The 18,569-nt window shown below is 49.6% G+C and overlaps 1 protein-coding gene across 2 annotated transcripts in view; it reads right to left on the minus strand.

The window, feature by feature from the left end:
* Nucleotides 1–435: 435 nt before the first annotated feature.
* PRPS2 (phosphoribosyl pyrophosphate synthetase 2) overlaps nucleotides 436–18,569 on the minus strand; it is a 68,001-nt gene continuing 49,867 nt past the window's right edge. For both annotated transcript variants that reach the window (XM_032782413.2, XM_032782414.2), the window contains one exon: nucleotides 436–2,815. In XM_032782413.2, the coding sequence (XP_032638304.1) occupies nucleotides 2,723–2,815 (93 nt within the window). In that variant the 3' untranslated portion in view covers nucleotides 436–2,722. The remainder of the gene's footprint in view (nucleotides 2,816–18,569) is intronic.

Below are 18,569 nucleotides of genomic sequence, written 5' to 3' on the forward strand. Positions count from 1 at the left end.
AGCTGGATATTCACAAGGTCATCAAAAGGCACTTCACCTCCTCTGACCCTCATGACCATCCTCCTAAATTGTTTCAAGTGAACCATTTTTGCTGAAAAACTTCAAAATGCATAACCTGAGAAGCAAGAACTGCCCCTGTTCATATAGGTTTAATCAGATGCCCAATAGCAATAATTTAAACATTACTGTAACTATTTCAGTGCTTGTCAGAGCATTTGAAGAGGGAGAAGGATGAACCTATTATGAAGATCTGCACAAATGGAGAGGCAGCTTGTTTTGGTGTCTGGGATGGCTGGGTACAGTTTGAAAGCAGGGCTTGGAAGAATACCACAGGCTATGCTTCCCACCCCTCCTCCATCCTCAATACTTGTAATAAGCGGCCTCAATAAACCAATGCAACAAGAGAATAAAGGAAAACAACTTGTAAAACACAAGTAGTTTTAAGATTTATTAAAAATACGTGAGCATAGTAGTGGCAAAGTTGAACATTTCATTTGTAACAGAGCCCTGACTGCAGAGCACGACAACAGATATGGTCTATGGTACTAAATATACTAGCAAAAGAACAGGTAAGTTAAAAGAAAGTTTGGTATGATCATGGCTAATCAGCCATAGTTTTGGGGTAGACAACTGCAATGTGATAAACCTAGACATCTCCAAAATTAAGACTACAAGAGGTAAAATAATTCGATATAAAATCTCCTCTGCAGCAGGTAGGCAACAGATTTGTCTTGTCATGTTATATTACAAGATTTGAAAATTAAACTAGGGCTAGAAGTTCTTAGTAGACAGACACCTGAATTGCATTTTCTTTGGATTATTGACATGGATATGCTCACCACCACTATTTCTCTCCTTACTGATAAGGACAGTACAAGTGGATTTTTAAAAAATCCCTGGAAAGAGCTGGCATACCAAACTAAAGCAGTTTTAGAATTATATTAGGTAGACACTGGAACAGAACATTACGTTGCCTAAAATGCCACAGAAAAATAAGCATATTTAAAGTTATACCATACCATAATACAGTAAGATTGGCAGAAATCAGTTTTTTGGGGGGATTTCCACAACAATTAAAAAAAAGAAACTCATTTCTAAGATATGGAAAATGAAATTGTAATTAACGACATCAGGTGGAAACCTGGATATCCTCTCATGATCTGTGTGTGTGAATTTTATCTTAGCTCAACTGAAGCCTCAACACCTTTAATGTGCTGTCTGAGTGCTATCCATGCTTTTAGGTCGCCAAGTCCCTTCAGAACTTGGAATTGTAATCTCCAAGAGTAAGGACTTTGATTTAGTCATAAACCCTTACAATTACTAAAGGAATTTACCACCAATACTTAAAGGTAAGAGTCTCAACATTTCAACTCAAAACTGTTATTTTCACAATGGTTTTTGCTCCTTTGTTACGGAGTACCTGCAACTGTTGAGAAATCAGACCACTCAGCTGGCTGCACAACAATAAAGATCTCACCTAACAGAATGGTCAAGGTCCACTGTCTGTAAGGAGGTAGGATAGCTTTAAGAAATATTTTACTGTACCACTAATACTAGTGACCATTAGAATTTACATGTTAACAGATGTATTAACATGTATGGCTGACATGTCAGATACTGAACTATGAACAGGAAAACTGAAAACTGCAGCTGACCAACACAGAGCAGAATAGAATGATACAGTGCAATGAGCTTTCCAGAGGGGGAAAAAAGATAACTCATTTTACACACATACACAATCAATCATTGTTTGAACTTTGGAATTTGATATACTCCAAAATGTAGCACACTGAATACTGTGTCAATAGCTCACTTTAATTTTGTTATGGAAGTCTCAAATTTTGTTGAAAAGACCTATGAAGTGACAGACTCATGGTTAAAACTGAAGATGTAAATAAAGTTTAAATTTTAGTAGGTTACTTGAAAGACTAATGTATAGATACAAGATGCCTATAGTTGAGACATTTAGTTCTAAATGAAGTAAAACGTTTTGAAAGTACAAATTCTATTAACTATCATATGCAGAGAAGTGGTGGCTGTGGTCCCAGCTTTAGAGATTAGACATTTGAGGCAGTAGTTTAGTAGGAAGAGAACACAAGCAACTAATCTCCAATCTACAGTTATGCTGACCCCACAAAAAGTCAATTTGCCCAGCAATTTTTAATCATGAGGTATATGAAGTAGGTGGGCATCAAGGTACCACAGAATTTCTGCCAAGTAAAAAAATATTTAACTGTTAAGGGAATACACATTTGATCCCTTATTCCAATGTTTAGTTAATAGCCTAGACAAGGTTTAATATTACACAGCAGGAGAACTACCTCATTACCCATCCAATTTATTATTAAATATAAACTAAATGAAATATTTTAAAATTGGGCTACCTTTGGCAGCCCCACAAATATAAAAGGTTTTGAAATGATATTGACCTTCTTGCTATAGACAAATACAGAATCAAAAAGTTCTGTGCCTATTCCTACAGGTAAGTATTGAAGCCTCCCCGTCAAAATCCTTAAAAGTATATTCATAAGAGATTTTGCAAAATGGAGCTGTACTACCCATTTACAATAAACAAAGATTTATTAGAAAACTAAAACATCTTTAAGTATGCAAGAGCTGAAGCTTTTTACCAAGAGAGTCATCTCATTGTTGAGTCGCATTATTTAAAAAGGGTGACAGTGCAGGTGGACACAACCAACAGGAAAACACTAATCTCTTGCAGTTATAGTGGAACATGGCTGAACAGGTAGGACACAGATTCACCGTTGTGTGTTCTTCGGATTGCCTCAGCCAGAATCATGGAAATGTCAATAACCTAAAAGCAATCAAGAAAATACAATTATACCACTAACACTAGTGACCATTAGAATTTACAGCATCTTTCTTCCAAGGAATTCAAAGTGCTTTACAAACATTAACTAGATAAACCTCACCTCTGAGGACTGCTTACTATATCTATTTTAAAAATTGATAAACTGAGCACTAAGAGATTAATCCAAAACTACACAGCAAGGAATACAATCAAGTTTAACAATTTTATCTACTAGATGGCAATGTCTCCTTGAAGTAAGTTTACAGAACTACAGATCTTTACCACAAGTCTTGTTTCTGTTAATACCAAATTGGCTTTAGTTTATTCAATTGACTACTGTATTATATCAGAACGTAATGTGCCTTTTGGTGCTCTCAAACTGAAGTAGCTTTAAAATAAATCAACAAAACCATAAACAACAAAATTTTGTTTTCCCCAGAAGAAACTCCCAAGAGAACACCAGGCTTTTTGTGAGGCTGTCCCGAGATTCTTTTTGTACAATATAACTTCTGCTGTCTGGTATTTCATAAAAAAAGTTATTTTTAAACTAATACCTCAATCAATACAAGGAACAAATCAGGTTTCAGAGTAGCAGCCGTGTTAGTCTGTAACCGCAAAAAGAACAGAAGTACTTGTGGCACCTTAGAGACTAACAAATTTATTTCAGCATAACCTTTCGTGGGCTACAGCTCACTTATTCGGATGTATAGAATGAAACACATAGACAGAAGATATTTATACATACAGAGAACATGAAAAGGTGGAAGTACCCATACCAACTAAGGCCTGGTCTACACTATGCGGTTAAACCGATTTTAACAGCGTTAAATCGATTTAACGCTGTACCCATCCACAGTACAACGCTCTTTATATCGATATAAAGGGCTCTTTAAATCGATTTCTGGTACTCTCCCCAATGAGAGTCGCTAAAATCGAATATCATATCAGATTAGGGTTAGTGTGGCCGCAAATTGACGGTATTGGTCTCTGGGTGGTATCCCACAGTGCACACACTGTGACCGCTTCTGGACACAGTCTGAACTCTGAGGCACTGGCCAGGTATACAGAAAAAGCCCCACGAACTTTTTGAATTGCATTCTTGTTTGGCCAGCATGACCACGAGCTCTCGTCAGCACAGGTGACCACGCAAGCTCATCAGCACAGGTTAGCAATGCAGTCTCTGAGAATCAAAAAAGAGCTCCAGTATGGACCGCACGGGAGGTACTGGATCTTATCGCTATCTGGGGAGAGGATTCAGTGCTAACAGAATCCGTTCCAAAGATGAAATGAAAAAATGAAAAAAATTTCCAAGGCTATGATGGGAAAAGGCCACACCAGGAGACCAGGATGGCAGACGATGAAAGTTAGGAGCTCAGAACAAGCATCACCAGAAATACTAAGAGCAGCAACGGAAGAGGTGCGTCGAGGCTGAAACAGCCAGCCCCTTACGCTGAGCTCATGCAGCATAAGGTGGGAGCGCTTGGCGCCACCCACTACGCCACCCTGTCCGTGGATTCGAGGCGGGGGTTATAATCTCACCATGGCTGAGGATTCAGCGGAGGAGAGGAGGAAGACCTTGCAGCGAGCACACGCACTCGTTAGCCCAACAGGCAGGAGCTTTGTGACCCAGACAGAATTACCCCTCAGCCCTCCCAAGCACTAGCCAGACAGTGAAGCCATGGAACGACCCTGGTGGAGTGTACCTTTGTAATATAAACCAGGTTTAAAAGCAGTGTTTTTAATGATTGATTGCCATGAGGTTGGGATGCATTCGCAGCCAGTAAGTACTGGAAAAGTTTGTTAACTATGTCGGGATGGAGCGGAAATCCTCCAAGGACATCTCCATGAAGCGCTTCCTGGAGGTACCCAAAAGCCTTTGCAGAATGTTTCTGGGCAAGGCAGCCTTGTTCCGTCCACCATGGTAGGTCACTTTACTGCTCATGCCTGGCGTGTCATTGGGTATCATTGCATGACAAAGCATATGCTGCGTATGGTCCCGTGATGCTGGATCAAGAAAATCCATTCTTTATCTTGCTCTATTATCCTCAGAAGAGTGATATGTCATGTAACCTGGTTGAAAATTCAGAATTTAATTAAAAGGAACAGGGCCATTTTCCTAATGGGCTGTTTGCTTAAAAGAAATCCTTCCTTGCATGTAGCCAAGCGGGGGGAGGGGAGGAAGGATAGCGCTGAGCTTTGCGTTTGGCCAGCAGCAATCGTCCCAGCTACCACCACGGGTGGAGGGGGAAAAGGGGGTGATTAGCAGTGATCTTCCATGATACCAGCCAGAGGGGGGAGGGGTAAAAGCAATCCAATTGGATTGGGAAGGGTGTGGGGTTGGCGTCTGCTGCGCTTGTTAACAGGAAAAGAAGCATCAGAGGCACTGTTTATATGAAGGCTGGAGAAGCCAGAAGAACACGGCTACATAAACCGCATGCAAGCTGAATTCTGATGCCTGGACCTGCGTCTGTGAGATCTGTAACACCAGAGCCGCAGGCACTCAATATTAAAAGATGCAAAATGCGACCTTGTAGTGAAATCACATGTACTATGTAAGGTGAATAGTGTTGTTCACTGTGAAAGAGTATAACATTGTTCTGTAAAAAGACGGTTACTCACCTTTGTAACTGTTGTTCTTCGGAATGTGTTGCTCATATCCATTCCAGTAGGTGTATGCGGCCGCGTGCACGTTCGTCGGAGACTTTTACCCTAGCAACACTCGGCGGGGGGCAGGTCGGCCCCCTGGAGTGGTGCCGCTATGGTGCCGGATATATACCCTGCCGCCCCGTCGCTCCTCAGTTCCTTCTTGCGGCTACTCCGACAGTGGGGAGGAGGGCGGTGTGGAATGGATATTAGGATCAACACATCTCGAAGAACAACAGTTAGAAGAGGGAGTAAACCGTCTTTCTTCTTTGAGTGCTTGCTCATATCCATTCCAGTAGGGATAGTCCCAAGCCTTACCTAGGCGGTGGGGTCGATGCGAGACGTTGCGGAATGTAAGACCGCTGAGCCGAAGGCGGCATTGTCTCTCGATTGTTCAACCAGCGCGTAGTGCGATGTAAAGGTATGCATGGACGACCAGGTAGCCGCGCCGCAATATCCTGGATGGGAACCTGGGCCAGGAAAGCAGCGGACGAGGCCTGAGCCCGAGTAGAAGGGCGGTGAGGCGGCCAATTGGGATAGAAGCCAAGTCATAGCACGTCCGGTATACAGGACGTACCCATGACGAAATCCGCTGGGAAGATACAGACAGACCTTTCATACGCTCCGCCACTGCTATGAATAGCTGGGTGAGCGTCTGAAGGATTAAGTCCTGTGGGATGTAGAAGGCAAGAGCCGCGGACATCTAGGTGTGTAGTCGTTGTTCCGACGGGATGCGTGCGGCTTCAGGAAGAAGACCGGTAGAAAAACGTCCTGGTTAATATGAAAGGCAGAGTCCACCTTTGGAAGAAAAGCTGATGTGGTCCTAGCTGCACTTTATCTCTGTGAAAGATGGTGTAAGGTGGGTTTTTCTACCACCAACGCACGGAGCTCAGATACCCGTCTGGCCGAGGTGATAGCAAGCAGGAAGGCCCGTCTTCCAGGACAGGTGGAGTAACGAGCGAGGTGCTAGCGGCTCGAAGGGAGGGCCGTGAGCCCTAGATAGCACAAGGTTGAGATCCCAGGTAGGGGAAGGGGGCTTAACCGGGGGTAGAGTCTCTCCAATCCCTTAAGGAATCTTGAAACTATTGGGTGAAGAAAAGGTGGAAGGCCGGACTCTCCAGGATGGAAGGTGAAGATTGCAGCCAGAGTGCCCCCCTAATTGAAGAGAGGGCTAGGCCTTGGCCCTTGAGGTACAATAAATAGTCCAAGACAAACAGGACTGAAACGGCGTCAGGAACAAGGGATGCTGTGTACGCCAGTAAGAGAACCGCTTCACTTCGCGAGATAAGTCGCTGTGTGGAGGGTTCCTGCTCCCAAGAGGACCTGCAGAACCTGGCTGAACATCGGCGCTCAGACTCGTTCAACAGAAGAAGCCACGCCATAAGGTGCAGGGACGAAAGGTCCGGGATGAGACCGCCGAAGTCTGGGTTATAAGACCCGGGCAGAGTGGCAGTTGGTATCGAGTCGCCAGAGGACGGTCGAGCAGCGGTGTGTAACCAGTGCTGCCTCGGCCATGCCGGAGCGATTAGGATCAGCCTGTCCCTGTCCCTGCAGAGCTTGAGCAGGACTCTGTGGACTAAGGGAAAGGGTGGAAAGGCATAGAGGAGACCCCCTTTCCAGTGAATGAGGAACGCGTCTGAAAGAGAGCCTGGGGAAAGACCTTGTAGGGAGCAGAACACCTGGCACTTCCTGTTCTCCTTGGAGGCGAATAGGTCGATCTGGGGAAAGCCCCACTTCCGGAAAACAGAAAGCAGGATGTCTGGACGGATGGACCATTCGTGTGCCAGGAACGACCGGCTCAAGCGGTCCGCTAGTGTGTTCCGGACCCCCAGGAGAAAGGAGGCTACCAAGTCTATTGACTGGGCTATACAAAAGTCACACAGTTGCATTGCTTCTTGGCAAAGAGGAGATGATCGTATCCCTCCTTGTTTGTTTATGTAATACATGGCCGTTGTGTTGTCCGTGAAAATGGCAATACAATGGCCCTGTAGATGTTGCCAGAAGGCCTGGCACGCCAATCGGACTGCTCTGAGTTCGCGGACATTGATATGGAGCTTCTGTTCTGGCACGGACCAAAGGCCTTGGGTACGCAGATGCTCCAGGTGTGCGCCCCACCCCAGAGAGGAAGCATCCGTTGTTAGGGACAGCGAGGGTTGAGGTGGATGGAACGGTCGACCGGCACACACCATGGAGGGGTTCAACCACCAGTTGAGGGATCCCAGCACGTGCGACGGGATTGTGATTATCATGTCCAGGGCATCCCTGCGTGGACGATAAACCGAGGTGAGCCAGATTTGCAGAGGGCGCATGCGTAGTCTCGCGTGCTTTGTCACGAAAGTGCACGCAGCCATGTGACCGAGTAGAGTGAGGATGGTGCGGACAGAGGTTGTTGGGAAGGCTTGGAGCCCCTGAATGAGCGAGACTATAGATTGGAACCTCTGTGGAGGCAAGCTGGCTGTTGCTCGATTGGAGTCCAGCAGCGCCCCTATGAATTCTATCTTCTGCGTAGGATGCAGAATGGATTTGTCTAGTTTGATGATTAGACCTAGACGGGAGAACAGATCTTTGATGATGTCTACATGTGCGGTAACCTGAGCCTCGGAAGTCCCTCGAATCAGCCAGTCGTCGAGATAAGGAAAGACATGAATTCGATGGCGACGGAGGTAGGCGGCGACTACCGCCATACACTTCGTAAAAACTCGAGGGGCCGAGGAAAGGCTACTGACAGTGTACAATCATGTTATGTTTGCATTGAGAAATGAATATAATATTATATTGAAGTCTTTGATTTGATTTCCTGATGTCAAATCTGACATCAGGAATCATTACATTCAAAAACCAGTGGGAGAACACTTCAGCCTCTCTAACCACTCAGTGACAAGTTGAAGTGGCAGTTTTGCAACAAAAAAAAATTTCAAAAACAGATCCTGAACTCAAATAATATGCAAAATTAGATACAATTAACTTAGATTTAAACAGAGACTGGGAACGATTGGGTCATTACACAAATTGAATCTATTTCCCCATGTTAAGTTCTCCTCACACCATCTATGGATCATCTCGATATCACTTCAAAGGTTTTTTTTTCTCCTGCTGCTGATAGCTCGTCTCAATGATTGGCGTCTTAGGTACATCTACACTACGGGATAATTTGAATTAACATAAACCGGTTTTATAAACAGATAGATAAAGTTGATTGGACGCGGCCACACTAGGCACATTAATTCGGCAGTGTGCGTCCATGGTCCGAGGCTAGCGTCGATTCTGGAGCGTTGCACTGTGGGTAGCTATTTCCGTAGCTATCCCGTAGTTCTGCAGTCTCCCCCGCCCCTTGGAATTCTGGTTGAGAGCCCAGTGCCTGATGGGGCAAAAATCATTGTCGCGGATGATTCTGGGTACAGCCTCACCCCTCCCCTCTGAAAGCAGCAGACAACATTTCGCGCCTTTTTTCCTGGGTGAACTGATCAAACGCCATAGCACAGCAAGCATGGACCCTGCTCAGATCAATAGCGCAATCGTGACGTTGTAAACACCTTGCGCATTCTCGTGCAGTCTATGGTGAACCATGAACTGCAAAGGCAGGCGAGGAGGAGGTAGCTACAGCAGCGGTGAGTGAGGACATGGACACTGAATTCTCCCTAACCACGGGCCCTGCGCTTTGGAGCTCCTGCTGGTATGGGCAGTTCACCCATTGAACGCCGATTTTGGCCCGGGAAACAAGTACAGACTGGTGGGACCGCATAGTTTTGCAGGTGTGGGATGATTCGCAGTGGCTGCGAACTTTCGCTGCGTAAGGGCACTTTCTTGGAACTTTGTGACTTGCTTTCCCCTGCCTGAAATGCCATAATACCAAGATGAGAGCAGCCCTCACAGTGGAGAAGCGAGGGCAGTAGCCGTCTGGAGCTTGCAACGCAGACAGCTACCTCAGTCGGATCAATTTGGATGGGAAAATCTACTGTGGGGCTGCTGTGATCAAGTAGCCAAAGCAATCATTAAGCTGCTGCTACGAAGGTTGTGACTCTGGGAAACGTGCAGGTCATAGTGGATGGCTTTGCTGCAATGGATTCCCTAACTCTGGGGGCGATAGAGGAACCCATATCCCTATCTTGGCACCGGATCACCAGGGCACCCAGTACATAAACTGCAAGGGGTACTTTTCAATGGTGTGCAACACTGGTGGATCACAAGGGACGTTTCACCAACATCCACGTGGATGGCCAGGAAGGGTTCATGATGCTCATGTCTTCGAAGCACTACTGTTTAAATGGCTGCAGCAAGGATTACTTCCAGACCAAGATAACAGTTGGGGATGTTGAAATGCCTGTCGTATCCTGATGACCCGCCTACCCTTTATGCCATGGCTCATGAAGCCATACACAGGCAGCCTGGACAGTGGTCAGGAGCTTTCACTACAGGCTGAGCAAGTGCAGATGATGTAGAATGGTTGGCTGAGGTCTGAGCGAGTCAGTAATGTCGCCAGCGCGCCTTTAAACGATCAAATGCACATGTCCCCTTGTTGTTGCTGCTTGCTGTGTGCTTCACAATCTCTGTGAGAGTAAGGGGAGACATTTATGTCGGGTGGGAGGCTGAGGCAAATCACCTGGCTGCTGATTACGTGCAGCCAGACACCAGGCGATTAGAAGAGCACACCAGAAGCGGTGCGCATCAGAGAAGCTTTGAAAACGAGTTTCATCGCGGGCCAGGGTAGCGTGTGACTGCTGTGTTGTTTCCCCTTCATGAACCTCCCCTTATTGACTCCTTCCCTGTAAGCAACCCACCTCCCCCTTCAATTACAGCTTGCTTAAGGAAATAAGTCACTTATCGTTTAAAAATCATGTATTCTTTATTAAAAAGTAATATAAAAAGAACAGAGAATTAACAAGGTATCCCGGTGTGGTTTGGGAAGAGGATAGGAGGGAAGGAAAAGGCCATTAAGCATATTTCAGTGTAATGACAGCCTTTGTTGGATTGTCCACGGGGAGTGGGCAGGTGCACAAAGCCTTCCCCCACGCGTTCTTACAGTCTGGTGAGGAGATATGGAAATGGTGAGTACTGAGGGTGGTTAAACATGGGCTGCAGCGGCACTTTGTGACCCCGCTCTTCCTGAAGATCCACCAGACGTCGGAGGATATCAGTTTGATCACGCAGCAGCTCCAGCGTTGCATCCGCCACGCTGATCTTCCTGCCTACACCTCTCATCTCGAGCGTCTTTCCTATCCTCACGTTTGGTCCCTCCTGTCCTCACGTTCACTGCATCTTTCCTGTACTTTTGCTACCACGTCCTTCAACTCATTTCAGATGAGCTCTTTCATGTGGGCTACTTCCATGATTTCCGAGAACGTTTCATCTCGCGTCCTCTTCTTCCTCCGCCTTTATCTGAGCTAGCCTTTCGGGATGGAGTAGGGAGGCTTGAAAATGTGCAGCTGCATGAGGGAGGGAAAAAAAGGGAGAGAGTTATTTAAAGATACATTCTTCGAGTGCTTGCTCATTCCAGTCAGTAGGTGACGCGCGGCCGGTGCACGTTCGTCGGAGACTTTTACCCTAGCAACACTCGGCGGGCCGGCATGGTCGCCCCCTGGAGCGGTGCCGCTATGGTGCCGGATATTACCCCTGCCGCCGTCGCTCCTCAGTTCCTTCTTACGCCCGTGTCGGTCGTTGGAACTGTTGGAGCGCAGTCTAACTGTTTTCTCCACCTCCTAGTGATTCTCTCGTTTTTTCTGTAATTGTGTATATAGTTGATCTTTAACAGTAGTTTAGTAGTTAGTTTTTAGTAGTAATAGTTTTGTAGATAGTTAGAAGGATCGGGGTTACCCATCCCCTACCCCGGTACCGGCTCATGCCGGTATCACCAGGCTCAAACCGTGCGCGGCTGCCGTAGGCGATGCCCACAGGCGACCGCCGACTCTGCCTTAAGGTGCTTGGCGAATCTCACTTACGGACAGTGCGGATTTGTAAGGCGTTCAAGCCTGAACTAAGAAAGAGCGGACGTTCGCCTGAAGCAGTTGCTGATGGAGGCAGCGTTAACTCCACCGTCCTAAAGCACCGTCGACGTGTTACCGGGAACAGCAACCTCCTCGGCACCACCACCGCACGCCCTCTGAGAAGACGTCATCTCACCAGTCTCCGGCACCAGCTTCTGGTCGGCACCGCTCGCTCTCACCGCGGAGCAAAGAAGCGCAAGCCTCCTGCGCCGCTATACCCGCACCGCAGTCTTGAGCGCTTAGCAAACCAGACCGCCGGCTCAATCACCTGCCGCCGGCACCGATGTCTGCCGACCGTTGATTCCGGCTCGGAAGGGCCGTGAGTCCCAGTGCCTACCGTCCCCGGCACGTGCACGGTTGCGCTTATCGTGCCCACACCCAGAGACGTTCTCCGCTGCACGAGACCTGATCCAATGACGGAGCCTGAGCTGCCTCGGACCCCCGCACACCGGTGCGGGCCTACATCTATTGGCAAGCCAGCGCCCGTACGACCTTTCGCCCCGCACCGTGGGACCCCATGTCCAGGTCCGGTCAGGTCCGCAGACGCTCACGTCTCGTCATCGCTCATCGGTCCGCGGCCGCTCTTCAGTCCCGGTACGCATCCTCCATCAAGGTACCGGTCATACTCGCGGTACCGCTCGAGGTCCCGGTCGCCGTCCAGACATTACCGGCACCTCTCCAGATCTTGGCACCGCTCGCGGGCACCGCACTTCCGCAGCCCGATCTCGCACGTCGACCTCATGGCAACCGGTGGGACTCCCGGTACCATTCCCCCGGCACCGCACAGGGCTGGTTTCTACTGGGCCGCAGAACGGTTTCTCGCACAGTCTCCGCCCACCGTGGCCGTCTCGCCAGCAGTCAATCTCTCTCATGCCGACACGGCATCTTATGGAGAGTCGACAACCAAGTCCTCATCAGTGGCCCTTTTGACTCCGTGGGCTTCCATCAGAGCCAAGGTAGCCACCATCCGCCGCCGCACTCCGCCCCTCCGACCATCGGCACTGGGAGTCCATGGCGAGCAGACCCCTCCAGTGAGCACGGACCAACCTCCTGCCCAGGGCATGACCAACAGGAGCAGCCCCTGGATGCCCCACAGGACCAGGAGTCTCTCCAAGACCCTTTGGTCCCTGGAGTCTCTTCCTATTTCCTGGATGAGGCTGTGACGGGAACGCAACGTCAGGACTGCCCAATCGACTCAGGTCTCACCAGGACCACCTCCGCCGCATGGCCCTGAACATAAACTTGCCTGTGGAGGAAGTCCTTGAGGTGGATGACCCAGTGGTCAGTATCCTCTCGGCAGAGGCCCCAACGAAGGTAGCGCTCCCCTTCATTCGCCTCCATCCAGGCTCGACCGATACGATTCTGGCAAACCCCGGCATCCGGTACCTCTACAGCAAAAAAGGGCTTGATGTAAATATATGATCCCGTCAAAAGGGTATGAGCACCTTTATGTTCACCCTCCCCTTGCTCGTTGGTATGTCCAATCCGTCAACGAGCCGGAGCGACATGGCCAGCAAGCTCCTGTGCCAAATCAGAGAGGCCGAGCGTATAGGACCTGTTGGGCAGGAAAATCTACTCTGCAGGAGGCCTCAGCTCACGGTGGGAAATTTTTGTAGAGCTTGTCCCACAGGACTCCCGTCAAGAGTTCTCAGCTCTCCTGGAGGAAGGGAAAAAGGTTGCGAGGACCGCTCCAGGCCTTGTGGACGCTGCGGACTCGGCGGCTAGGACTCTTGCCTCGGGGATAGCTAAGAGGCGTATATCGTGGCTGCAACGTCAGGTCTGCACCTGAGCTGCAGTATACTATACAGGACCTGCCCTTTGACTGTCAGGGTCTCTTCTCCCAGAAGACAGACCCTCGTCTCCAGAGTCTGAAAGGCAACCGCGTGATCATGCGTCGCTGATGCGATGAGCATCGTGAGAGTGCAGGAGGACGATACTGACAGTGTACAATGCATGTTATGTTTGCATTGAGAAATGAATTAATATTATATTGAAGTCTTTGATTTGATTTCCTGATGTCAAATCTGACATCAGGAATCATTACATTCAAAAAACCCAGTGGGAGAACACTTCAGCCTCTCTAACCACTCAGTGACGAAGTGAAGTGGCAGTTTTGCAACAAAAAAAAATTTCAAAAACAGATCCTGAACTCAAATAATATGCAAAATTAGATACAATTAACTTAGATTTAAACAGAGACTGGGAACGATTGGGTCATTACACAAATTGAATCTATTTCCCCATGTAAGTTCTCCTCACACCATCTATGGATCATCTCGATATCACTTCAAAGGTTTTTTTTTCTCCTGCTGCTGATAGCTCGTCTCAATGATTGGCGTCTTAGGTACATCTACACTACGGGATAATTTGAATTAACATAAACCGGTTTTATAAACAGATAGTAAAGTTGATTGGACGCGGCCACACTAGGCACATTAATTCGGCAGTGTGCGTCCATGGTCCGAGGCTAGCGTCGATTCTGGAGCGTTGCACTGTGGGTAGCTATTTCCGTAGCTATCCCGTAGTTCTGCAGTCTCCCCCGCCCCTTGGAATTCTGGTTGAGAGCCCAGTGCCTGATGGGGCAAAAATCATTGTCGCGGATGATTCTGGGTACAGCCTCACCCCTCCCCTCTGAAAGCAGCAGACAACATTTCGCGCCTTTTTTCCTGGGTGAACTGATCAAACGCCATAGCACAGCAAGCATGGACCCTGCTCAGATCAATAGCGCAATCGTGGACGTTGTAAACACCTTGCGCATTCTCGTGCAGTCTATGGTGAACCATGAACTGCAAAGGCAGGCGAGGAGGAGGTAGCTACAGCAGCGGTGAGTGAGGACATGGACACTGAATTCTCCCTAACCACGGGCCCTGCGCTTTGGAGCTCCTGCTGGTAATGGGCAGTTCACCCATTGAACGCCGATTTTGGCCCGGGAAACAAGTACAGACTGGTGGGACCGCATAGTTTTGCAGGTGTGGGATGATATCGCAGTGGCTGCGAACTTTCGCTGCGTAAGGGCACTTTCTTGGAACTTTGTGACTTGCTTTCCCCTGCCTGAAATGCCATAATACCAAGATGAGAGCAGCCCTCACAGTGGAGAAGCGAGGGCAGTAGCCGTCTGGAGCTTGCAACGCAGACAGCTACCTCAGTCGGATCAATTTGGATGGGAAAATCTACTGTGGGGGCTGCTGTGATCAAGTAGCCAAAGCAATCATTAAGCTGCTGCTACGAAGGTTGTGACTCTGGGAAACGTGCAGGTCATAGTGGATGGCTTTGCTGCAATGGGATTCCCTAACTCTGGGGGCGATAGATGGAACCCATATCCCTATCTTGGCACCGGATCACCAGGGCACCCAGTACATAAACTGCAAGGGGTACTTTTCAATGGTGTGCAACACTGGTGGATCACAAGGGACGTTTCACCAACTCCACGTGGGATGGCCAGGAAGGGTTCATGATGCTCATGTCTTCAGAAGCACTACTGTTAAATGGCTGCAGCAAGGATTACTTCCAGACCAAGATAACAGTTGGGGATGTTGAAATGCCTGTCGTTATCCTGATGACCCAGCCTACCCTTTATGCCATGGCTCATGAAGCCATACACAGGCAGCCTGGACAGTGGTCAGGAGCTTTCACTACAGCTGAGCAGTGCAGATGATGATAGAATGGTTTGGCTGAGGTCTGAGCGAGTCAGTAATGTCGCCAGCGCGCCTTTAAACGATCAAATGCACAATGTCCCCTTGTTGTTGCTGCTTGCTGTGTGCTTCACAATCTCTGTGAGAGTAAGGGGAGACATTTATGTCGGGTGGGAGGCTGAGGCAAATCACCTGGCTGCTGATTACGTGCAGCCAGACACCAGGCGATTAGAAGAGCACACCAGAAGCGGTGCGCATCAGAGAAGCTTTGAAAACGAGTTTCATCGCGGGCCAGGGTACGTGTGACTGCTGTGTTGTTTCCCCTTCATGAACCTCCCCTTATTGACTCCTTCCCTGTAAGCAACCCACCTCCCCCTTCAATTACAGCTTGCTTAAGGAAATAAGTCACTTATCGTTTAAAAATCATGTATTCTTTATTAAAAAGTAATATAAAAAGAACAGAGAATTAACAAGGTATCCCGGTGTGGTTTGGGAAGAGGATAGGAGGGAAGGAAAAGGCCATTAAGCATATTTCAGTGTAATGACAGCCTTTGGTTGGATTGTCCACGGGGAGTGGGCAGGTGCACAAAGCCTTCCCCCACGCGTTCTTACAGTTCTGGTGAGAGATATGGAAATGGTGAGTACTGAGGGTGGTTAAACATGGGCTGCAGCGCACTTTGTGACCCCGCTGCTTTCCTGAAGATCACACCAGACTCGGAGGATATCAGTTTGATCACGCAGCAGCTCCTAGCGTTGCATCCGCCACGCTGATCTTCCTGCCTACACCTCTCATCTCGAGCGTCTTTCCTATCCTCACGTTGGTCCTCCTGTCCTCACGTTCACTGCATCTTTCCTGTACATTTGCTACCACGTCCTTCAACTCATTTCAGATGAGCTCTTTTCATGTGGGCTACTTCCATGATTTCCGAGAACGTTTCACTCGCGTCCTCTTCTTCCTCCGCCTTTATCTGAGCTAGCCTTCGGGATGGAGTAGGGAGGCTTGAAAAATGTGCAGCTGCATGAGGGAGGGAAAAAAAGGGAGAGAGTATTTAAAGATACATTCTTCGAGTGTTGCTCATTCCAGTCAGTAGGTGTACGCGCGGCCGGTGCACGTTCGTCGGAGACTTTTACCCTAGCAACACTCGGCGGGCCGGCATGGTCGCCCCTGGAGCGGTGCCGCTATGGTGCCGGATATTACCCTGCCGCCGTCGCTCCTCAGTTCCTTCTTACGCCCGTGTCGGTCGTTGGAACTGTGGAGCGCAGTCTAACTGTTTCTCCACCTCCTATGATTCTCTCGTTTTTTCTGTAAATTGTGTATATAGTTGATCTTTACAGTATTTAGTAGTTAGTTTTTAGTAGTAATAGTTTTGTTAGATAGTTAGAAGGGATCGGGGTTACCCATCCCCTACCCCGGTACCGGGCTATGCCGGCTATCCCGGCTCAAACCGTGCGGGCTGCCGTAGGCGATGCCCACAGGCGACCGCCGACTCTGCCTGAGTGCTTGGCGAATCTCACTTACGGACAGTGCGGATTTGTAAGGCGTTCAAGCCTGACTAGAAGAGAGCGGACGTTCGCCTGAAGCAGTTGCTGATGGAGGCAGCGTTAACTTCCACCGTCCTAAAGCCACCAGTCGCGGTTACGGGAACAGCAACCTCCTCGGCACCACCACCGCACGCCCTCTTGAGAAGACGTCATCTCACCAGTCTCCGGCACCAGCTTCTGGTCGGCACCGCTCGCTCTCACCGCGGAGCAAGAAGCGCAAGCCTCCTGCGCCGCTATACCCGCACCGCAGTCTTGAGCGCTTAGCAAACCAGACCGCCGGCTCAATCACCTGCCGCGGCACCGATGTCTGCCGACCGTTGATTCCGGCTCGGAAAAGGGCCGTGAGTCCCAGTGCCTACCTGTCCCCGGCACGTGCACGGGTTGCGCTTATCGTGCCCTACACCCAGGAGACGTTCTCCGCGCACGAGACCTGATCGCAATGACGGAGCCTGAGCTGCCTCGACCCCCGCACCACCGGTGCGGGCCTACATCTATTGGCAAGCCAGCGCCCGTACGACCTTCTTCGCCCCGCACCGTGGGACCCCATGTTCCAGGTCCGGTCAGGTCCGCAGACGCTCACGTCTCGGCATCGCTCATCGTTCCGCCGGCCGCTCTCAGTCCCGGTACGCATGCTCCCATCAAGGACGGGTCATACTGCGGTACCGCTCGAGTCCCGGTCGCCGTCCAGCATTACCGCACCTTCTCAGATCTTGGCACCGCTCGCGGGCACCGCACTTCCGCAGCCGATCTCGCGACGTCGACTATGCAACCGGTGGGACTTCCCGGTACCATTCCCCCGGCACCGCACAGGGCTGGTTTCTACTGGGCCGCAGAACGTTTCTCGCACAGTCTCCGCCCAACCGTAGGCCGTCTCGCCAGCAAGTCAATCTCTCTTGCCGGACACGGCCCATCTTATGGAGATCGACAAACCAAGTCCTCATCCAGTGGCCCTTTTGGACTCGATGGGCTTCCATCAGAGCCACGGTACCACCATCCGCCGCCGCACTCCGCCCCCCGACCATCGGCACTGGAGTCCATGCGAGCAGACCCCTCCAAGTGAGCACGACCCAACCTCCTGCCGCAGGCATGACCAACAGGACACGCCCCTGGATGCCCCACAGGACCAGGAGTCTCCTCCAAGACCCCCCTTGGTCCCTGGAGTCTCTTCCTATTCTCCGTGGATGAGGCTGTGACGGGAAGCGAACGTCAGGACTGCCAATCGACTCAAGGTCTCACCAGGACCACCTCCGCCGCATGGCCCCTGAAACATAAACTTGCCTGTGGAGGAAGTTCTGAGGTGGAATGACCAAGTGGTCAAGTATCCTCTCGGGCAGAGCCCCCAACGAAGGTAGCGCTCCCCTTCATATCGCCTCCATCAGGCTCGACCGATACGATCTGGACAAACCCCGGCATCCGGTACCCGTCTACAGCAAAAAGGGTTGATGTAAATATATGATCCCGTCAAAAGGGTAGAAGCCCTTTATGTTTCACCTCCCTTGCCTCGTTGGTATGTCCAATCCGTCAACGAGCTCGGAGCGACATGGCAGCAAGCTCCTGTGCCAAATCAGAGGCGAGCGTATGACCTGTTGGGCAGGAAAATTACTTGCAGGAGGCCTCAGCTCAGGTGGGAAATTTTTGTAGACTTGTCCACAGGACTCCCGTCAAGAGTTCTCAGCTCTCCTGGAGGAGGGAAAAAGGTTGCGAGACCGCCTCCAGGCCTTGTGGAACGGCTTGCGGACTCGGCGGTAGGACTCTTGCCTCGGGGATAGCTAAGAGGCGTATATCGTGGCTGAACGTCAGGTCTGCACCTGACTGCAGCTATTAACTATACAGGACTGCCTTTGACTGTCAGGGTCTCTTCTCCCGAAGACAGACCCTCGTCTCCAGAGTCTGAAAGGACAACCGCGTGATCATAGGCGTCGCTGATGCGATGAGCATCGTGAGAGTGCAGGAGGACGA

Source organism: Chelonoidis abingdonii, chromosome 1, assembly GCF_003597395.2.
Source record: "Chelonoidis abingdonii isolate Lonesome George chromosome 1, CheloAbing_2.0, whole genome shotgun sequence".
Lineage (NCBI taxonomy): Eukaryota > Metazoa > Chordata > Testudines > Testudinidae > Chelonoidis > Chelonoidis abingdonii.